This window comes from Aspergillus novofumigatus, assembly GCF_002847465.1.
Source record: "Aspergillus novofumigatus IBT 16806 chromosome Unknown P174scaffold_6, whole genome shotgun sequence".
NCBI lineage: Eukaryota > Fungi > Ascomycota > Eurotiomycetes > Eurotiales > Aspergillaceae > Aspergillus > Aspergillus novofumigatus.
The window spans coordinates 564,402-585,640 of NW_020194279.1; the positions used below are offsets into that span (position 1 = coordinate 564,402).

Genomic DNA, 21,239 nt, shown 5'->3' on the forward strand with positions numbered 1-21,239 from the left:
ACATATGTATATAGAGACATCTTCCCTCTCATTGACTATGTACAAAGGGTGTAGCTCAATTCCTCAGAATTGACCTTGTGTATCCTGTGCAAGCACAAAGCACGTCACCCTGTCCAGTCTTACAGGAGGATGGGAATGGTGGCTACACCCGCTTCCTTTTCATGATGCTAGAAAATGGTTCATAATAAGATCCTATACATGTCTACACGAAGCGTTATTTACATGGCAGCCAGCATCGATCATGTGCGATTTGCAATGTCGGAATTGAGTGATTTCATTCCATAATCTCCAGTTTCCCTGCAACAGCAAAGTTCGCCCCGGTCTTGCTTCGGACTTCCTCAACTTCTACCCCTGGGGCGAGCTCCGTCAGCAGAAGCTCCCCTTTGCTTCGATCAACCTGGAAAACACACTAGATAGCCACGGTCAGTCAGGCTATAGAGAATGGGGTCGCATCCGGGTCAGTAGACTTACGAGTTCCGTGATGATTGTACTGACGCAATTTGCGCCTGTCAAAGGCAGGCTACAGTCAGCGACGACCTTGGGAGATCCGTCCTTGGCGGTATGGCTGGTAGCGACAACGATCTTGGTTTGGTCTGGATTAGAAATCAAGTCCATAGCACCTCCCATTCCCTTGAAGACCTTTCCGGGAATCATGTAGTTCGCTAGATCGCCTTTGGCGCTCACTTGCAGAGCCTGCTTATCATTAGCCCGTGTACTATATCCCTTCACAAGCATACTCTTCCTCACTCACCCCGAGAATTGATACGTCAACATGTCCACCCCGAATCATGCCAAACGATTCAGCGCTATCGAACGTAGCTGCGCCTGGTATGAGGGTGACTGTCTCTTTCCCTGCGTTGATGATGTCCCTGCAAGCCGGTCAATTCACGCATACACTATGTCCGATGAACAGAACTTACGGGTCAACTTCGTCTTCAGTGGGATACGGTCCCTAATCATAACCATTAGTTGATGTTGTTTGGACAAGTCTGAAGGCTACCTCACCATGCCCAGAATACCATTTTCTGACTGCACCCAAACTCTCACGCCTTCTGGTAAGAATGACGGAGCCAATGTGGGAATTCCTGGACGATTTTCAGCACTTGAGAGGCTCGAGAAGACTAAGGTACTTACCAACACCCAGATTAACGTAATATCCTTGCTTTAGTTCTTTCGCTGCTCTCCGGGCAATGCGGTTTCTCTGAACCATGGCAGGGTCGCTTGAGGTCTTACTCGCATCCTCATTTTCGGGAGTCCGTAATTTCTTGATTTCGATGTGCTTCTCTGCCGTAGCAGGGACAACTCGGTCCACAAAGATGCCCGGCAGGTCGACATCGTTAGGGTCAATGGAACCGACCGGAACGATGTTTTCCGCCTCCACTATAGTAAGAGTGGCAGCTTTCGCCATGATCGGACCAAATGCCTTCGTTGTATACCTGGAGGAAGTTCCATGGTTCAGCAAGTTGACTGATGCATGAGCAGATAACAGATTTACCTGAAAACACAGTTTCCTGCCTCATCTGCTTTCCAGGCACGAAGGATAGCCACATCACCAGTGAGGGCTGTCTCCATCAAGTAAGTTTTGCCATTGAATATCCTCGTCTCTCGTGGTGTGCCACGCTCCAATACTTTTCCAGACTCATCTAGCCGGACGGGTATTTCTCCCGCTTGGAGTAACGTGTCTGCGAAATAAACTAGAGTCAGAAACTGCAGATGCAATGTATTGAATGAAGACTTTCGCCTGAGGAAAGCTTACGCGCTCCCGTAGGAGTGAAGAATGCCGGAATCCCAGCTCCTCCGGCACGTAATCGCTCGGCTAATGTTCCTTGGGGACATAGCTCAATAGCGATCTTCCCAGTCAAATACTTCTTCTCCAAAGCCTTGTTGTTCCCCAGATAGGATAGAATCAACCGATCTACTTGTCCGGCTTGAGTAAGTGTAGAAAGTCCTCCTCTTCCAGGAGCGCCAGCGTTGTTCGAAACGGCTGTCAGGGAATGCAGATTTTCAATTCCTCTACGATTGATCGCCGATAGAAGTGTATCTGAGTAATGTCAATTTGTCTGTTGAACCCATCTTCTTGTTGGGAAGATATTTACCTGCGACACCGCAAAGGCCAAATCCAGAGCTCAGTATTGTAGATCCGCTTTTGAGGTCAGCGACAGCCTCATCTGCATCTCTGAATAGTTTTGAAGCGCCACGCTCGATCTTGGGTGCAAGTGTCTGTTGCTGCGGAGTGGCAGTTGTATATCGTACAGGGCGAATGTTTGTTGTTGGAAGAACAGGTCGCGCACATGCTCTATAACATGTCCCTAAGTGTAACCACGGACGGGTACCACCAGTATATGTTCTCCGCGTTGGAGATATGATTGCTGAACCCCGCAAAGTCGCCATTCCTCGTCAGCATTAAGAGAAGTATGCCACCCAGGATAGAAAAACAGGGCTGCGAATCATGTATATTGGGTGAATCTGGATTGAGATCTTCTAATAAACATTCTCTACATCGAGAGAGCACTACGGCATCTCATATGTAAATCGAAAAGTGACGTTCCGTTCGGCAATCGGAGCTACTTCTGGGCACCGACAGGAAGCCGAGACCCACCACTTCACAAATCACGCTCAACATTATTGCAGCGCACAGGGTAATCGGTACCTAAGGTATTACTGTGGATTGCAATGTTGGTGTTATTGGTCGAAACCCAGGTCGGCTGCGTTGGCATAGTCGAACCAATCCCAGTTCATCAGATCATCCAGTGGGACGTCAGGAATATTCATGCCGAATGCCGAGTCAGCCCTGTTCACTGCATCGATGATTTGGTGATCAGACATCGCGGAGAATTGTAGTGTCTCCGGCCATAGCGTCGAGGGATCTATTGGTGGTTGTGTCACTGAAGGTATGGAACAGTAATCGCTCAATGTAGAGGAGGGCTGTAAGGACTCTACCGGGGCTGATTCGATATTTTTCTGAGAAACAGAGCCCACATGAGCACGTCTGACAAGCTCTCGTAGCAGTCGTCCATACAAGACAGATGCACCTTCTCTGTGGGCTGGGATGGCGCCAATCCGTTCGAGGACATCAGCCGTTTCCTCAATCAAATGTCGCACACTCGGTGCCAAGCTGGACCTGCTGTCCGCTGGCGTCACACTGAGGCTAAGGGCAGAACATGCGGCGAAGGCGATCATGATCACTGTATTGTTGGGCATGGACTTTAGCCGCGATTCTCCTTGAATGGCTGCCCGCATGACATTCAATGCAGAAGAGAGGCCAGCAGCGCGGAAAAACCGCTTGACTTCGAGTGGTGCTGTGGGATGATTGATCACGCCACCATATGTAGACAGTTGCGTGTGTGTTACCAATATCTCAACATACGGTGGAAGGCAGCGGGCTTTCCGTGTTATATTAGCAAGGAATTGCTTCGTGATGATCGGGACCAGCTTTGTAAATAAACTTACAGGGTCCACCAATCTCAAGAGCCCAAGCCGCATACCATTGATCATAGAAGTCTTCAATAAGTTTCTTAATCCTAGAGGCCAGTGAGCCTTCTTGGAGAACCATAAAAGTCGAGAGGAGTGACCGTACGACTGAGCAGCTTCAGATCCGATGTCCCCAAGTCGGCAACTGTCGCAACGCGATTTTACTTTTTCCAAGAGTTCATCCTGCCGTGGAATAATGTTAGCTGTCTGCAAGCAACCAAGCGTGCGAAGACGTCTCAGGGGTTGTCTTACTAAATTCCTCCGGAGAACAGCCATGGAGTTCATCGGCCCATCCCGAGAATCGGCAATATCAGAGATATGCCATCTGTCACAATCTTCGATGAGAGCAGTTGGGGGAACTGTATAGCTTCGTCCGCGGGCCAAACAGACACTGCAATATACGGATTAGCCAAACTTGCCGTATGCATATCTTCGACTATGAGCTTCAGCACCTACCCACGCTCGAGGACAAATAACGCGATCCAAGTCCTTTCGCGCCTACGTAACAATCTTCGGCCCCATTCCGAAGCCGGATCAACAGCTTCGAATCCATCCATGTGCAAGGCTCTCTTTGCATCAATGCAATCAGCCTTCGCAAGCCTGTTCTGGAGAGTACTATCAAAACCAGTTGAGGTTGTCACTATCTTGTTGAGAGAAAGGTCCAACGCAACAGTCAAAGCCATTGCAATATAGGAGCATGTGTCATCATCGCCAGAACTGCTCCCTGGGGCCATCCATGGAACGTTTACCATGAAGGCCAAAACAATTTCCACTGATCGATAACGCTGAGTAATGACCTTGTAAGCCAGTGATGTACAGTGCCTCGTTAGTCTTTTGGATAAGGCGGCTGTAGAAGGGTAAAACCGGGCAGCTGCAGCCAGCATTGAAGTGAAAAGAAAGGCAGACTGCGAGCGTACGAATGACACAGTATGCACAGTCGGATCCAGACCCCACCTCGTGTGGGCCAAATTCTCGTAGAAGCTATTGTCGAATTGGTGAGTTCACCGACAAGATTACATCTGGGGTCTAATAGGTTGACTTACAAAGAAAAAAGTAATTCCGCCTCATGCAGAGTAGTCAGACCCAGTTCGATAGGGTCCATGTCCGGGCCGAGGTCTAGCTTCGCCTTGACTGGGACGAAAAAAGATTTGGCAATCGGCAAGTCCTCGTTGGGGCTACTATGCGGTCTGAGAGACGATTGTGATACAGACGAAGTGGACAATCTGGGTGCGTCACGGCACTCGGCAGGCGAAAACTGGAGGTCGGAGGCTCTGGCGAGAAGTTGCAATGGATTCTCCGCGTCATCCAAGGCTAGATTGTCTCCAGCAGTGGCTCCTTGCGGAGGAGATCTCGTCCGTGACCGGTCAGGGTCATCTGATGTCTCCTCGACCTCACTCCGTGCAGAAAGCCCTTGTGTCCTGCTAAGGAGATCTTGCAGGTCTGAGATAAGTTTCCGAGCAGCATCAAATCCTGCTGCATCAGTCTTGGGGCGCTTAATCGCCTCCTCTATTTGGTGTAACGCTTTGTCCAGTCCTTTGCGTTTGCTACAAGCGGATGTAAGCATGTATGATTGTAATAGAAATAGGGATAAGGCCCAGTGACTCTGACTTCTTGACACCCTTTTGTCTACCAAGATGGTGACTGGGTACGATACATTCCAGGTTTGCTTGTTTGCATCTGTCACAGCAGGTACCCTCGCGGCTGCGCTTGCATCGTATTTTGCTTCTTCGGCAATTCAAACATGCAGCCTGTCGTCCATGCGGCGTTCTGTTTGACTGTGGTGGATCGGCTGTGCCGTCCATCGTCTTACTTCCTGAGGCACGATTCTTTGTTTCAGACCATTTCAACAAATTCCATAGGCTTATTTACCAAGCGATGGAGCAGTCTGTCAAGGTGGTTTCAATTGCTTGTCCACCGTCACAAACAGCGCCTGTCCTAGGATATAGGATGCAGTGAGATGTGTTGTTCATGTCGAAAGTAGTCACCCATCATAATTTCCAGTAGGGAAATATAAAGTCTACCGTGGCTTGGATTCCGGCGTCCACATAAGCCCCATTCAGGTCAACCACGCCGTGGAGGCCAGCAATGAAGTGCAAAATGAATACTTGCGATAAGGAAAAAAAAAAAAAAAGAAAGGTGCTATTCCTTCTTGAAAGCAGTACAGCTAAAAAGAGCGCAAAAAAGAGGCCTGACCTAATGAAAAAGAAAAGCCGAACGCGGGGGTCGAACCCGCAACCTTGAGATTAAGAGTCTCACGCTCTACCGATTGAGCTAGCCCGGCTGGGCTATATCTCGACCAGCGATACTTTGCCTTATGGAGAAGAATGTGCCCATTCGTGACTAACAGCAATTGCCACATTTATTAATACATTCCATGAATAACTTCCTGAAGCGCGTTAACATAGCCGATAGTGGTCGGCCGTGTACAGTCAATAAAACAGCGACAAGACGAGATGTAAAAAATTGTGACCGACGCAGGGATCGAACCTGCAATCTCTTGATCCGAAGTCAAGCGCCTTACCATTAGGCCAGCCGGCCTTGTGATTGGATGTGGCAAAAGCTTCCTTTCATGGGGATCTACCTAAGTTCAACAGCGTGCCTAGGTACAGCCAGAACTCATCTACCGACGCTCAACAGGATGTACATACACGATTTGGAGCCTTTCTCTTGTGTGTCACCTGTGAAATAATAACAATAATAATGTAGTACTTCCCACTCCCCCCGTTTCTAATTCGGAAAGAACGTATTGTCAACACTCTCAAGTATCCTCTTATATTATTATATTACATATCGTTGTACGTAACGTCCTAATGACCGTCGCAGCCTGACAGGGGACTTTTATATTTTGGACGTCAGCAAGGGAAGGTGAGAGTGACTTTTATCCAGGGGTCATGTGTCTAGCTCGCCAGACATGGTCGTCAGATATAGCAGAATATTCGTCGTTCACTCCCCGTCCAGAAAATATACAGCATGTCACACATGTCAGACTATGAAGTCCGGGGCTCACTAGACGTTTCTGTTGCATGTGTGTTAGGATCAGCGGGAAGCGCACCGCTAGTCGTTGAAGGAACTTCAGGTATGGGCTGAATGGGCGCTGGTTGTTGTCGGGCTTGTCTGTTTGGTGGTATTGAAGGTGGGACTTGCAGCGTCTGGCCTGGCGTCGGAATATAGGCCATTGCTGGACCAGGGGCAGCACTGTCTCCGCGATTGCTTCCCGAATCGGAATGGACATCTGACATGACACTCCGTGGCGGGGATACGCCAAGGAGAGGAGCGGTGGCAGCAACAGGTCGCTTGGAGGGCCTTCCAACCTTGACTGGAGCAGGACCCAGCATAGGTGGATAACTGAATCCGAAACCCCACCGAAGCCACAGGCCGACTTTCCTCCAGAATCCCATTTGCTCCCATTTCTCTTGAAGCACCTGCGCCTCCTCGGAAGTACGAGCCTGAAAGCCTTTGCGGCAGAACAGAAGGAGCAGACAGGAGACAATAGGGGCGAGCATGCACCAAGAAATTGGGAATCCTCGGCGAGCCTGCCAACCCCTCATCAAGCGTCGAAACTGAAACCAATTCTCGATGAGGCCGATAATGAGCCATAGTCCGAACCATCCCAGAAGGCAGACAAGCAGAATACCGAGGGGAGAGATAACCCCGTAATAATAGCGGTCGTAGAGCCAGCTGCCGCCGTCACTACTATCATAGTTCGAGTAGCTGCTACCGCTATCGGTGCCGCTGTCATAGCACCCGTACTCTCGGTACATGGTGTGCTGGTAGGAGTTACTGAGCCTGCTCAGACTCGATGCGGGCACTTGTGTAGGATCAATGAATGCAAGAGCCCTGGTGTATGTGGTTGGTTGAAAGGGTTGGCTATCGTCCACGGAGTAGCTCGTTGACATGGACGTCGCAAGCAAAGCGTCTTCAATAGCGTTGGGAACATAGACCGGAACCGCAGTGGTCACGGTCCACTGCGAAGAGCAGGATGTTGGCGCTGTGAGTACCATGTTCACATAGTACTGCGTGATGATATTTGAGTCTTGGTAATTGTAGTACTTGTAGGTCGACTCGATCCCTGCACCAGATGGATACAGAACTTGAACAACTGTGACAGCATCGTCATAACTGTCGCTTGTTACATAAGTTGTTGTTGAAAGGGCGGCAGGCATCGGTGATGCTGTCGGCGTGATTTCATCAATGCTAGTCCTTGTTGTGGTTCGGTAGATGTAATCCTCGGTGTAGACATCTTGCTCATACACTTTGGTGACTATCCATGGGGCAGCGAAGGCGCAAGAAGTTTGATGCAGAATGAGGGACAGGAATGCAAGTGGAAAAGAGTGTGAAGGTGCCATCATCTTGGCTGTACTTGCGAACTGGGCTCCCAGATGGTCAAACGAGGGAACGGGACTCAGTAAAAGAGTCAAACAGAAGGATAGAAAATCTGATCAAGGAAAATCCACCCTTCTGATGTTTTTTAGGAGAAAACACATTGCGCCACAAATAGGCACTGCCTAAACAATGGTTCAGTGGATTGAGGCTCTCGTTTTTACTAAGGGGTCCGTGTCTACGGACTCACGGAGTTCCTAGCTGTCTGTGGCATAAGCCGCTCGGTCTATGCCTCTGTGGGTGGCCATGGTCAAAACTAGCCTACCTTCCCGGCGTGGTAATTGGACGGACTTCAAGATAGGGGACAAGATGAAAAGACCGGGCTGGTCACGGTGTACAGTTAGCTCATTTTTGCCTCGTTCGGCCAGGTCAGCCAGTGGCCAACTAGCGAGGTTTCTCAAGACTAGACTAGGAAAAGTTCTGAGAAAATGAGGAAGTGGACTTGTGAGTTGTGATGTCTAACCAGGTATATCATTAGTGAGAGAGACTAGGAGGTAAGTAACCGTACTCTAAGCCCTGCGCTAAGGATCAAATAGGTCCTAGCAATTTTAGCAAGGTTGTATCGCTAGGAAAAGGGACCTAGAAAGGGTCTAGACACATCGGCTCACTCGCTTCTCATTGGGAGAATATCGACAAAGTCTCTCTCTTAAGCGACTCAGAGTCTCAGTGGCTGCTTGGCCAATTTATCTCGTTTAAGTAAGGAGAATTAGAAAACGGATAATCTCTTACTTCACGGCTTGCGGATATACTCGGTGCCACGTACTAAGGCAGAAAATACCCAGAAAGATACTCCGTACCATGTGCCAAACAATGGGCTCATGCAGAATCTAGGAGACAGCCATGACTCCATAATTTAGTTGATATTTTGGTGACATTGGAGTACTTTGCCCTTGCTTTTGATCGAAATACTTACTCGAGAGACGCAGACGCAGGTTGGATCGTGTCAATACAAGTCTTTTGAATAGAGATAGTGACCGCCACTTTCATTTTTATGCGAGTACCTAGACAGTATCTATCTAATGCCCTAGCGCATCGGCACCCTGGGCTACTCGCTGTAGCCCTCAAGCACAGAAAAATCCTAAAGCTGGACAGTATTGAGTGCTAGATGTACAACAAGAGGCACGGGCTTTGAGTGTCTAATGTTACTTTCAGCTCAGCCTACGTCCTTGAACGTCCTTAATCAATAAGGAGAGCTAGGTCGTGTTCGTTCTATGCAACCGGGTTGTATCCCGGGAGACATTAAAAAACAAAGTACAGGCAGGATAAGATGTGAAGCTAGGGTTTGGCGACAACAGAAGAAAAATGATAGCGTGAAATCGAAACCAATATTCAGTATCACCGAAGCCTACGCCGAACAAGATGGTCCCCAGAAGAAGTTGGAACATGAGGCTGTGACAGCAAATGCAGGAGGACTTATATAGAGAGCGGGAATGACGGATAAAATCAAAACTAGGGGGCATAACTTCGTCAATATCCATCGGAAGGAAACAGGGCAAATCGAGTCTGACAGATGCTACACGCGGACGGCAACATTTCGGTCGTCGCTTGTAACAGGTAAAGCAATCAGCCAGCTGTTAACGGTGCGCTGGAAGGTAACAAAAGGAAGACAAGCATTTCGTTTCAGCTTGCAGCTCTGAGAGCACGTAGTCTCGCTCCCAAGCCGTCCTCCAGCTCCGAGTCGGCCTGCTTCTGCTCTTTGACGTCTTCCTTGGGAGCTGCATCAGCATCCAAGGCTAAGCGCATGTCCACACCCGCCTCGTCTGCAAGCTGTTCCATGAGACGATCAACTTCGGCTTCGCCCTCGGCACCATACTCTTGCATAGAGACACCTTGAGCGACATCCTCTATCGCACTACTAGCGATTTTGAAATCTTCCGATCGCGCTAAGAAGTTATTTGCATGAGACACCAGGTTTTCAAGATTGACACTCTTCGACGCCGCATCCAGTCCTCTTGACGCCAGAGCGAGGGTTCGGGATGTATCGCGAGTACTCTGAGCGGCTTTGAGTTCATTTATTATGACGTCCGCCCGCGCAGCCTCGGCTCTGAGGGTTACTTGTCGTCGTTTCTCTCGTACAGCAGAGGCGGCGTGGATACGGGCAATTTGAAACTCGCGATTCTTCATAGCCTTGTCCGCCTTTGCCTTTTCTGACTTGAATGTTGCTTCCGCGCGAGCAGCTTCCTTTTTAAGCCGGTTCGAGTGCAACTGCAATGGAGGAATTCGTCAGATATATGTTGTTTACTTCCCAACAGTTGAGAGCGCAGCACATAAGAGTGCTCCGCGCAGGTGCAAATTTCAGCTCACCTTGACATTGGTGCGGGCTTCGAAGATAGGATCCTTCCGAACCATTTTGCCTGGGATGCAATGACAGATGAACTTGTTAAAATTATGAGATACGAAATCGCTAACAAATATCCAGAATGCGAAAGTGACAGAAGTTGAAGCTGAATGGACAGACTTGTTGGAGGCGGAAAGGCGGGAGGCAACAATGCAGCCGTGACTTCAGGTTCTCGATTAGGAGAGAGGTGGGGATAGCGTTGATACGCGGGACTATCAAAGCGGCGCGGCAACGTCATCCCGATCTCCGAAGTACGTAGTTGACAATCTACAAGATCCTCCCAATAACTTGACGAAGACATCAAGTGGTTACTATTGCTAACGCAAGTACCCGTTACAGAAGAATGATAAATATGTCTTACTACGAAGCGTGATCGGCACGATGACTTGGAAAAGAGAATCAATTTGAGAAACAGGGAAACGACCAGCATCTCAGTTGCCAGTTGCTCTCGATTGAAAAGATACACTATATTACAGCCCAAATTTCATCGGTCCTTACCCATCAGCAGAGACGTCAACGTCTCGCTCAATCGCTTTGAACTCCATGAACTCCGTGGACTCCTGTGGCGGCTGCCCAAAGTATCACGCCGCGCCCCTCGCTCTAATTTCGCGAAGAGAATTCGTCTTCGACCTCTCGTTCGCTCAAAACGATCTATCGCCCAAGCCAAGGTCAACAACGACTCCCAGTGCAGTCTGCCCGCGTCATCACCGGCGGACCATGTTCCCCGAGAGACATTCTCACTAACAGCCAGCTGCAATGCCCTGCCCGTCGCATCGCGAAGTGGACGCGCCAAGGCTGGGTTGCAAGCTAGAAGTCTGGTAAGAAGTCTCATTCGGAAGACCGTGGGCCGGCTCGATGCCTTCGAGGGCGACAGGCTCGGAGTCGAAATTAACCATAGAATCAAATGGAAATGCTGATAGATCTCCTGAGTCGAGAATGTCAAAGGAGAACCCGTCTTCAACGACCGAAGAATCTGGCTCAGTGGATGAATCACCGTTGAATAGGCGGTGGAAGTCATCGTCAGAAAGAGGAGCTGCAATGTCATTTGCAGCGTCATGTTCCACGCCAGAGCCGAGGTCAAAGAGCGGGAGGGCACTTCCAGGTCCTTCGAGTCCGCCAACTGACACTGCAGGTCGCACAACACCGCTGCAGGATGTTGTGTCACGTCGGAGGACTCAGCCAGACTGGAAGGCTTTAGGGTTGGCGAGTAATCAGTGATTGAGGGAGTGGGAAATGGAATTCGTTCAAGAGGAAGCTCATCACCCTCTTGCTTGAATAAGGTAGGTGTGAGAGTTGGAGATGCTGTGGCAGGAGAACCGGGCTTCGGAGTGCTGCTACGAGACCCTCGAACCTCGGCAGCCAACTGGGCGAGTTGTTGGCTCAAGCGATTGTTCTCAGCTTCCATCTGTGACAGACGCTGGAGAAGGAATTGATTTTGCTGTTCCATCTGAATTTTCTCGTTCTCCAACTTTTCCATTTCGAGTCTCTTGCGCTCGCGAGACGTCTGTGCCGCCGCACGGTTTCGGAGAACGCGCTCGATGCGACGCTGTTCCTTTTCATCTTCTGTCTTGGCCCGTTTCCTTTATGTAGTGTAAGCCAGCTGACCCAACTGATTTCGTCAGACGCGATAGAACATACCTTGGAGGCAAGTTGGTCTTTGGAATGGGTAGCTCCTGTCCCCATGACTTCCGTTTCTTAGGTGGCTTCTTCTCCTCTGTTTTTGTCTCCTGCACTTTGGTCTCTGGCGCGTTCAACGATGTATCCGCAGGCGAGACTGTGAGTAGTGGGACAGCCGGTGCTGGTGTACCAGACAAGGACTCTACAACTGAAGTGAAGTTGTCTTCCATTTTGTAAGCGTGATGGGTCAATCCGGTAGACAAGATCACAGGTATTTGCAGCTCTCTGCGAGTATCTCAGGAAAGATGATGCAGAGAACACGCCTTGTATGGGATAGGAGCCTGATGATGACGTCCACTTGTCCGGTTTACGAAAGGAAAAGCCACGTTGGCATAACGGTCAAACCCGGAGCCAGGCGCCGGAGGTCTGCCGATGTGGTGGGATATGGTAATGTGGACAACGACCAGAGGAAACCAAAGGACAAGTGTTCAGAAGTTGATTGAAGTGGTCGGATGTGACGGGGAAAGGTCACTCTTTAAAAGGCCAGCGTGGTCAGTTCTGTCAGCAAGGGGGCCGGAGCTGCCTCCGTCAACATAACTACGGTAATGTTTCATAAATTACGCGAGTCCCACACTTCGAGGACTCACCGGCGGGTAGCACACGCCAAGAATGACCGTATTGGATCTGTAATGCGGGCAATGTACGGCGTAACAGTGACCCAAATCCGGCCCCGACTCGCTATCCCTGGAAATGCAGCCCCTCTAAGCCTCCATTCAAAGTCAAACGTCCCATTATCTGAAACACCCCAGTCCAACCAGACGCAGTTAGAAATCCTGCGGGTCCGGAATCGTGCACTTTCCTCCGTACGGAGTACATACTCAACGTAACCCCTGGGTAGACATTCCATAAAAGAACCAGCATGAGACTGTTTTACCAATGCTTGATCGCTCGATAGAATACCCCTTATAAATGTGTCGTAATTACCCAGGTAAGTGAGGGAGTTAATGGTACGGGGTATTCCGTAGATTGGTGGCGAGCCCCACTCTGTGGATTACGGCGCGTCAGAGAGATTGAGGTAGCCATTCCTGATCAATAGTCTGGATCACCTCTGGAGCACTGCTATTAATATCAGGGCTCGTATTCTTCGAGTCACAAAGTGTGCCACTTCATTCGCGGAGAACAATTTCCCGCATTCCAATAACACTCTCTAGCCTAGGCAGACTACTCATAGTACATAAAGGAGAGCCGAACCGTCGAGAACCAGATACGTATATTTGGATACCACAAGGTACTACCAGATATCCATGTGTCTGCAGCGTAGGCACTCCGAACTGACTCCGAACTTTGGAAAGAGAATTGTTTATTCGCTATTCTATGGAGTATATCTAGAGGATTACCTATGTATCCCGTTGTCTAAGTGCTTTAATGTTGTCTTATTCTGCTTCATGGGGCCTTGGACTTGCAAGTCCACAACTCCGTACTCCGAATAAAGTCTCTTCCCATCTGGACTCCGAGTAAAGGACATTCAAGGTAGTCGTTATTCCAGGATACTGTTCCACCCTTGAGACTGAAATGATGTTTATGCATTCAACAGAATTGGTGGTTGATTATGCTAAAGAAATATGCTGCGGGGGCTACAAGGGAGTCCAGGAGCCCTATACTCGAAGTACAACATGCTGGTATATCATCAAAGGCATGTACAATGTCTGAGGCTATTGACCTCGGTGTGTTAGTATCGCAGTCTCAGCCTTATTAGCCATTCCGGTACATGGCAAGTTGGCTATGAATGCATCGTTACAGAACTGATTGAAATTAGTACTGCTAAATATTCAGGTGGCCACTCATGTGCCAAGGACTGTTAATAGGCTCCCTGCCATGGGAATTCCAGGGAATACCGACGTTTTGTTCGTCAATCAATCATGAGAATATTAAGGGGACAAGATGAGCAGGAGGAATAGTACTTTGTATGTTGCTAATGGGCTGCATCATGGAGCATTCCATTGTGAATCCCTCAACGTGATGAGACAGGTGATGGCGAAGCCACTACCTGAATGCATATTCTATTACCTACGCGGATCATATTGACAGTAGTGAAAAAATTCTTGTTACCCTTTATCAGTACTACCCTAGAGACAAGAGCAATGGTAGCGTTGATGATAAGATTTCCAAGCGCCCCGGGAATATATGCAAAAGAATCATTTTTTCTGAACACCTTGAACGCCCATCGCAGTCACAGAAACTCATGAACAGAAAACATGGCAAGACAGCATGGAACTGTGTCAAGACAGTTCAAATGAGTCAATGCCGTTGCCTAAAATGTGACATCCATCGTGTCATCGCCAGCGTCGAGAGCGCCCTGCTTTTCTGGGTCGGGTACAACCACGCCGCGTCCTCTACCTGCCAACAATTCCCGTCTGACCTCGGGGCCGATATCCTTGTGCCCCCGAACTAACAACAGGTCAAGGAGAGCTTCACGCTGATCTTCAGTGATATCGTTGCGGTAGCGTTGGGCGAAGACCAATAATGACTGGTGCCAAAGAACAGGAAGCTTATACGCTTTCGTAGCAGCCCCAGACGGTCCATCGGTCATCATCGAGTACTCGGCATTGTCGCTAGCGCGGAAGCGCAGAAAATGGAAAACGAGAGCGTCAATCACCTTATATGGAAGCGCGTACTTCTTCTCGAGGAACACACGGATGAAGACATTGACCGCACCCGTGCTTTCGAGAGATCTGAGAGACTGTTCTGCGGCGAGGTCGCACAGGCGAAGTAGAGCAGCCGCAGAGTGCAATACTGGGATAGATACCCGTGCGATGACAGAAGAGACGATGTGCGCCTCCCGTAGGGTGCAAGTACCACTTGATACCAACGGGAACAGCAGGCCTTTGAAAAAGCAAGCTGGCTTGTACAGCGCTTTCTTCAGAGCGTTGTAGGTGTGAACATTTAACTTCTTTGTTTCGTGAATCTCCTCTCGAACGCGGTCAAGGAGCACTGTCGATATGAACTCCTGTGCAACGGCTGGCTTCGATGAAATGAAAATCCTAGTCCCGGCATAAACAGCGTTCGCTGTCCACGACTCGGGGCGAGTGATAGAGAGGAGAGTTGGCCAATTGGGGACAGAGGGGAGAATCTTGAATGGCTTGGGAAGAGGCCCGGACTTGTAGCGAGACAGTATCATGCCGACTCTGGCAGAGACCATAAGCACAATGACCATGCGAATGGATGAGACGAATGTACTCACTTTTCGTAGACTTCAACAGCTTTTGCGGGTATCTGAACGGCGTCTTCGGGCAATCCTCCACCTTGAATCATGGGTGCACCATTACCGGACTGCTTCGCTTCATGCTCTGCGATCTTCTCCAATATGAGATCGGCCAGGTTGGTGCTCCGACCTGTATCGGTTCCTCGAGGATTGAATATAGGATCTTCGTCACCACCCGGAATAAATTTGTTAAACATATCAAGGTCATTTGGATCAACCTCCTAAGGCGAAATTGTTAAACGAACGAAAGTTATATTTGTTTGAGCGGAAACCTCTTACCACTTCCTCGATCTCCTCTTCTTCGTCACCCCACTGGTCTTCGCGAAACTTCTCGTCATCGTCTGATAAAGCTTCATCATCTTCAAATCTCGACTCAAAATCAAAGGCTGAATTAGTTGCCATATTCGCTGCACCCATTGCAGCTTCGTGCTCTGCGGCATCTTCTTCCGCCAGTTCTTGCCCAATCTGTAAGATCTTTCTCGTCATCTTCGCGTCAATGTACCGCTCGCCATCTTCACCATCCTCTTCCTGCCGCCCTTGACGCTTGCTCTTCTTGCTGGATTGGGTTCGTAGATGGCCTGAGGTTATGATATCCTCGGCCAGAGGATTGTGCCTGCGGGCTGCTATTGCAGCAGCTCGAGAGGATGTTACTTTGGGCATGCTGTGCTTTCACTTTTCGATATCCAAAGGAATGTCAGTTGTTGCTCCTAGTGCATTGAGAGCAAACTAAATTACCTCGTACCCAAGCGAAAGAGGGAATTATAGTGAAGGTGAAAAGTGACGTCTAGAATTCTTATTTTTTTTTTCTCACATCAATGCGATTCAATGGAAAATGTGTGTAAATTTCAAGATCATGTGATTTAGGGACCTTTTTCTGCCAGAACAGAGAAATCTACCAGTTACATTTAGAGGATTGGAGCTTACCGCCTGGAAATACTTCACCGTAAATGGTCAGTAATGCCACCGCCCTGTGCCCCTCTCCATAGAAGCAAGGTTGAAGTAATGACTTTGGCGCTATGTTTTTTGCCGGAGTTTTTATGTTGACCGCTTTCACATCATATCTCCAGACCTCTGGTCTCCAATCTCGCCCTTGTTGAATACTAAAGGGATGGGTCTATCTCTTCTTGGTGACTAGGACCTAAATTAGTCTACCAAGACTATCATACTGAGACGGCATAATTACTCTATATCATTAGCTTCGGGTCCTTCGAACCTGAAGTTGTTGGAGACTCGTTCTATCACACCTTGCGAGCGGAATCGGAGATTACATCAGGATCTTGAATCCATTAAGGATTGGAAGCAGAGCTGTGAGCGGAGATTTTCATTCACTTGAATTGCTCTTAGTAAACTCTTGGAGCTATTTATCTTTGCAAGGTCAGCCGAGATTCAGTATTTCCCTTTTCGTTGCAGCCTATCAGTAGTCTAACACGCGGATGTTCTCTTATAGTTTCCTACCTAAGTTCTACGTGAACGTGATCACATTCTCCTGAATTGCAACCGATTGCGGGGCGCAAAATATAGGCTGTCTCTTCAAGCCATATTTTCAACTCTTCTCCTCTCACTCCCACGCAACAAGGTCCTCGCGTCAGCTGCTTGTCCCGCGCAGCCCGCAGTTAGACATACGGATAATGCATTGAGTCGCGTTATTTGACTTGAGCCGCGCACAGTGCGCCTGTTGTTGCCAATCATCAGGTTACAATTTACTCGTGAACCATTGTTGACGTCCACATGGCGTCTATACAGCCGGTAGGGTCGTCTGGCCCTTCGTCCAACATCAATTCTCCGACTTTACCTCCAGGGACCGCACCTTTCTTTACTGGTACAGTCACAGGCCAGATCGCGCGATCCTCGCCTGCCCCTCCCAGCAATGCATCGGTGCAAGCTGATGGCGCAAGATCGAGACGCAACAAACGCGATAGCCGGAAGAAAAGAGAGGCCAAGGGTCTCGACCAGGAATCCATCCCGCCTAAGAAGAAAGCCGCGGTTGCCCCGAACACCGCGCTTCCGAGCTCCGATATCAGCATTCTCAGACCCCTATTACTTGCCGAACCCAGAGCTTCGGACCTATTACCGCCGCAACCTCGTCAACTGAGTTTTGTGAACCGCAAAACATCAGATGTGCTCAGTCAGAGCTGGAACTTCTATGAGGTTGTTGACAAACTCACAAATAAGAATGGCTTTCGTTATAGCTATGCTATAGCCGATCCAGGCTTTCCGCACATCAAGTACCGGCAGACCGACGTTCCCCCTTATCATGCCCGGTTCAGTTTCGAGGATTCACCCGCAGCAATTTTTTTCAGTGAGGATGCGCGCGCGGTAACAGCCAGCAGCGCATGGCATACTGCGCGTGCTAATGTATGTGCGCGCGAGGGCGCATATTATTACGAGGCGCGCGTGATCAACGGGATTCCTAATAATCCGCAATCTATCTCAGCTAACGAATCTTCTCAAGGCACGCCAAAGGGTCACGTCCGTCTTGGATTTGCACGACGGGAGGCTGATCTCGATGCGAACGTGGGTGTTGACTGCTACGGATACGGAATCCGTGATGTAAACGGCGAGGTGGTCAATAGAATGCGCTGCGAGTATTTTTTTCCGAAAGGCGAATCAATTCGCGAAGGGGACGTTATCGGCATGCTCATCACGCTTCCACCACTGTCCGTCCACAAGAAAGTAGTCGAGGGGACATATGACCCTGCTGTCGACGGAGATGGGACTTTATCGACATCAGATGCTCACACACCGACAAATTATATTCGGGATCGCATTCCCTTCCACTATAAGTCCGATTTCTGCTGGCAGCAGTCAAACGTATTTTCCACAAAACATCTACGCGATTATGCGTTCAACCTCAAAGAGACACCCACATTTGGTCCACCATCGCCGTTCAACAGCGAAGACCCTTCTCTACGCACGCTGCCAGGTTCGAGCATCGCAATCTTCAAAAACGGGGAGAAGATGGGTACTCCATTCAAAGAATTATATGCGTTCCTTCCACCGGCCAGCCGACTTGCAAACGGAACCAATAACCTAGGCATTGGTGAGCGAGAGAACGCCGATGACGGAATGATTGGCTACTACCCCGCTGTCAGCTGCTATGGCGGTGGTGCCGTGGAATGTCGCTTTGAAGGACCATGGTGGGTTGGACCACCATCTCACGCAGAGAATGGCGAACCTGTCAGGGGCATTGGCGAACGCTTCAATGAGCAGATTGCCGAAGATGTCGTGGCCGATATTGTTGATGAGGTCGAAGCAATGCTCATATGGGGCGGTGTTGACGGTGATGTTGTTGGCAATGCGGAAGTTGACAGTGCTGGCGCCGGTGCTGTTGGGGGCTCCGAAGTTCTGAAGGGCGGAGTCGGGGCAGCGTTTGATCCTCGGTTGGATTCAGTCCCTGGCGCGGCGGAATTTGCTGACGCCGAAAATATTTCCAGCGGATTGGAAGCTGGCGTCGCCAACGCGGGCGCAGGCCATTTGACGATCGAGGATACTCTTAGTGTGGGCCAGGAGGGTTCTCCCAACCCTGCGACACCCTCAGCTCCTTTAGAGAACACAGTCCGGACAGAGGATGTCGAGATGTCATGACTTTGAGGCCCTCTCCTCATGATCGGGCTGGGATTCGCTTGTTCCGAGCCATATCTGTCTCCCGCTATTTCGGATTCAGTCCATCTGGAGATATTTGAAATAGCAAAGCATGCCTTTTCGGACGAAGGACGAAGCAAGGCCGCTATGTGCACGGGTGGAAACTCAGAAGACTTCCACAATGCATTGCCGGAGCAGGTACAGCTGATATGGTTTAAAATCTGTCTTGAAACTTTTAAGGTGTTCAGATATGATGTATATTACATGCTCTGCTACGCTGAACCTCCCCTGTAATTGGTCTAGGATGAGTTATGTAGTCCGCGACTAGAGATTGATCATGGGTATCGAGGTGAATCACAAGACTACATCAAAAAATTTTGCCTTCCAATATCTCCGACACTTTAAGGACAAGCTCATCGTCCCCGTATTGTCCGATGATTTGAATTCCAGCAAGATCTGCATCGCTAGAACCTTCATCCCGACAGTCGACACTCACTGGAACAGACGCAGCTGGCAAACCAGCCAGGCTTGCAGGCACTGTGAACACATCATTCGTGTATCCGTTCAGGGACGAGAAAATGGAATCGATTTCAACCAGGTCTTCCAACTGTGGAGGACATGAAGGGGCGGTAGGGCAGATCAGGACATCGACCTCTGCCTGTTTTGATTTCAACTCAGCATCTCCTTTCTGGCGCGAAGGGGCCATCGGTTGCTCTGCTCTAAAGACAGCATTGAAATCGCCTTGGACAAGTCTGCGGACGCGCTGCGCTTGAATAAAGTAATTATTTATGGCATCGGCGCTCAGACTGAAGGAGCCTAGTAGGATACGCCTCTTCACTTCGGGACCGAATCCGTCCCCTCTAGTTTTGGCATATAGATAGCTGTCAGGCTGTCCACCAGAATCCGGACCGTCGCAGCGGGAACCGTATCTGATGCCGTCATATTTGGCGAGGTTTGAGGATGCTTCGGCTGGGGCAAGGACGTAATATGCTGAGAGAGCTAGTTTTGTTGTGGGAAGTGAGACGGGGTGAATTGTATGGCCCTGCTCTCTCAGGAAAGCTATCGAGAGAGCCCAGGCGCGTCGGACCGATGGAGAGAGTTCCGATATGTTGTACTCAATGGGAACGCCGATCCTCAGAGACGAGGTCATTCTAGACAACAGAGCGGGTTGCTGGAGGTGCGCAGCTATGCGAGACCGAGAGCGCGGAGACAAGTTTGTCGGATCGCGTGGATCATGCCGATTCACAATGCCTGAGTCCGAGCAGTTAGATTCCAATGCAAGAGCACACATATCGAGACAGGGAGGCGCAGAGACGCGTACGGAATACATCGCGAGCCGTCGAGGCATTTCTGGCCAGGATGCCAACAGTATCCAGTGAGTTAGCGTATGCCACGACACCCCATCTCGAGACCAATCCATAAGACGGCTTAAAGCCGACTGTGCCCGTGTAGGCAGCTGGAAGTCGAACCGAACCACCAGTGTCTGTTCCAAGAGCCCTATAACGCACTGTTCAGCACTCCAGGCATGCCCCCTAAGGAAGGAAGTTCAACTGATTTAGGAGCGAAACCACCTACGCATAGCATTGATCTGTAGCAACGGAGACGGCGCTTCCACCAGAACTTCCACCAGCTGAGAGGATTCGTCCTTCCTGGTACTGACGCTGATTTTTGACGGGGCCGAACCATGAATTGAGAGAATGAGAACCCATCCCAAATTCATCCAAGTTCGTCTTACCAGCTACTATAGCGCCGGCTTCCGACAGCTGTTCCACCACGGTCGCATTGAATGGACTGGTGAATTTGGCTAGAATCCCGGAGGCACATGTTGTCGGAAAGTCGCGTGTGCAAATATTGTCTTTGAAGGCAATCAAGCGGCCATCGACCTCGGATTTTGATTTCCCTTTTAGTCTCAAAAAGCATGCGTCAGTGCCCGAGTGAGCCAGAGCGAAAACAGGACAAAAGCTGCTGCGATCTTACCCAACTCTCTCCTAACTTCTGCATCTCTCACTTGTTCTTGCCATGGTCCTGAATGCTGCACAGTCGTTATGAAGGCATTGAGAGCGGCATGTGACCTTTGGTTAGTGATACATTTCTCAGCTTCCCGCAACAAGGACATTTAGATATCCTGAGCGGTGATGGTAGGTGGTGGCAGGGATAGCGACGGCAGAGGCTCGGAAAACTGGAGGTACATTTGAATGCAGCGGGTAGGAAGTTTACAACATTTCGGCGAAGTGTCGGGATGGTTGTTTTAAGCAATCTCGCGAGGTTTCGGTATGGCTTCATCGAATTTCCCTCTGTAGCTGTCGGCTTTTGGGGAACTAGGGTAACTATTTTGCCTGAGAATGAGTGTCACTCAAGTTGAATTTGATCGTTCTACTACCTCTCTAGATAGTCGCTTTGCACCGGCGCATGCCTACCTGTAAATATACATTCGACCACGGACGCCCGCAAACCAGGCACACCAGGTCCTCGAGCAAGAAAATATCAAGTGATAAAGAACCTGATATGGTGTCTCCGTCCATACTCTTTCTCATATAGCATTCCAATGTTCTACAGTCTGCGCAAACAGAATGAGTATCAATTATTATG

At 49.5% G+C, this 21,239-nt stretch overlaps 8 protein-coding genes and 2 non-coding genes across 10 annotated transcripts; 1 reads left to right on the plus strand and 9 right to left on the minus strand.

Annotated features, from left to right (window-relative positions):
* Positions 1-108: 108 nt before the first annotated feature.
* Positions 109-2,536, minus strand: P174DRAFT_239942 (3-oxoacid CoA-transferase). Its single transcript, XM_024821431.1, has 9 exons — positions 2,097-2,536; positions 1,757-2,041; positions 1,496-1,682; positions 1,135-1,436; positions 1,006-1,085; positions 921-952; positions 752-869; positions 472-693; positions 109-409 (listed from the first exon to the last, which is right to left on the minus strand). Exons 1-9 carry the CDS (start codon positions 2,389-2,391, stop codon positions 275-277), a joined length of 1,656 nt encoding a protein of 551 aa, XP_024680124.1. The 5' UTR covers positions 2,392-2,536; the 3' UTR covers positions 109-274.
* A 67-nt stretch (positions 2,537-2,603) lies between these two features.
* Positions 2,604-5,606, minus strand: P174DRAFT_513985 (uncharacterized protein; the record flags this gene model as incomplete). The annotated part of the gene is made up of 8 exons (XM_024832042.1): positions 5,080-5,606; positions 4,515-5,015; positions 3,928-4,452; positions 3,724-3,796; positions 3,578-3,654; positions 3,451-3,521; positions 2,726-3,383; positions 2,604-2,661 (listed from the first exon to the last, which is right to left on the minus strand). The coding sequence occupies exons 1-8, from the start codon at positions 5,271-5,273 to the stop codon at positions 2,604-2,606; spliced, it is 2,157 nt and encodes a 718-aa protein (XP_024680125.1). The 5' UTR covers positions 5,274-5,606.
* A 73-nt stretch (positions 5,607-5,679) lies between these two features.
* P174DRAFT_t132 lies at positions 5,680-5,752 on the minus strand. The gene has a single exon. It is a non-coding gene; the product is annotated as a tRNA-Lys (tRNA).
* A 185-nt stretch (positions 5,753-5,937) lies between these two features.
* On the minus strand, positions 5,938-6,009 carry P174DRAFT_t131. The gene has a single exon. It is a non-coding gene; the product is annotated as a tRNA-Arg (tRNA).
* Positions 6,010-6,143: 134 nt separating this feature from the next.
* On the minus strand, positions 6,144-7,976 carry P174DRAFT_443496 (uncharacterized protein). The gene has a single exon (XM_024827844.1). It carries the CDS (start codon positions 7,818-7,820, stop codon positions 6,459-6,461), a length of 1,362 nt encoding a protein of 453 aa, XP_024680126.1. The 5' UTR covers positions 7,821-7,976; the 3' UTR covers positions 6,144-6,458.
* A 1,055-nt stretch (positions 7,977-9,031) lies between these two features.
* Positions 9,032-10,286, minus strand: P174DRAFT_443498 (putative SNF7 family protein Fti1/Did2). Its single transcript, XM_024827845.1, has 2 exons — positions 10,156-10,286; positions 9,032-10,056 (listed from the first exon to the last, which is right to left on the minus strand). Exons 1-2 carry the CDS (start codon positions 10,198-10,200, stop codon positions 9,472-9,474), a joined length of 630 nt encoding a protein of 209 aa, XP_024680127.1. The 5' UTR covers positions 10,201-10,286; the 3' UTR covers positions 9,032-9,471.
* A 338-nt stretch (positions 10,287-10,624) lies between these two features.
* On the minus strand, positions 10,625-12,269 carry hacA (transcription factor HAC1). The gene is made up of 2 exons (XM_024829115.1): positions 11,828-12,269; positions 10,625-11,769 (listed from the first exon to the last, which is right to left on the minus strand). Exons 1-2 carry the CDS (start codon positions 12,034-12,036, stop codon positions 10,674-10,676), a joined length of 1,305 nt encoding a protein of 434 aa, XP_024680128.1. The 5' UTR covers positions 12,037-12,269; the 3' UTR covers positions 10,625-10,673.
* Positions 12,270-13,889: 1,620 nt separating this feature from the next.
* Positions 13,890-15,857, minus strand: P174DRAFT_410092 (snoRNA-binding rRNA-processing protein ENP1). The gene is made up of 3 exons (XM_024824228.1): positions 15,348-15,857; positions 15,048-15,289; positions 13,890-14,991 (listed from the first exon to the last, which is right to left on the minus strand). Exons 1-3 carry the CDS (start codon positions 15,726-15,728, stop codon positions 14,118-14,120), a joined length of 1,497 nt encoding a protein of 498 aa, XP_024680129.1. The 5' UTR covers positions 15,729-15,857; the 3' UTR covers positions 13,890-14,117.
* Positions 15,858-16,764: 907 nt separating this feature from the next.
* Positions 16,765-18,653, plus strand: P174DRAFT_392793 (SPRY domain-containing protein; the record flags this gene model as incomplete). The annotated part of the gene is made up of 1 exon (XM_024823573.1): positions 16,765-18,653. The coding sequence occupies exon 1, from the start codon at positions 16,797-16,799 to the stop codon at positions 18,651-18,653; it is 1,857 nt and encodes a 618-aa protein (XP_024680130.1). The 5' UTR covers positions 16,765-16,796.
* Positions 18,654-18,894: 241 nt separating this feature from the next.
* Positions 18,895-21,180, minus strand: P174DRAFT_443501 (glutamyl-tRNA(Gln) amidotransferase subunit HER2). Its single transcript, XM_024827846.1, has 5 exons — positions 21,068-21,180; positions 20,628-20,986; positions 20,226-20,550; positions 19,972-20,147; positions 18,895-19,901 (listed from the first exon to the last, which is right to left on the minus strand). Exons 2-5 carry the CDS (start codon positions 20,764-20,766, stop codon positions 19,018-19,020), a joined length of 1,524 nt encoding a protein of 507 aa, XP_024680131.1. The 5' UTR covers positions 20,767-20,986; positions 21,068-21,180; the 3' UTR covers positions 18,895-19,017.
* Positions 21,181-21,239: the final 59 nt, after the last annotated feature.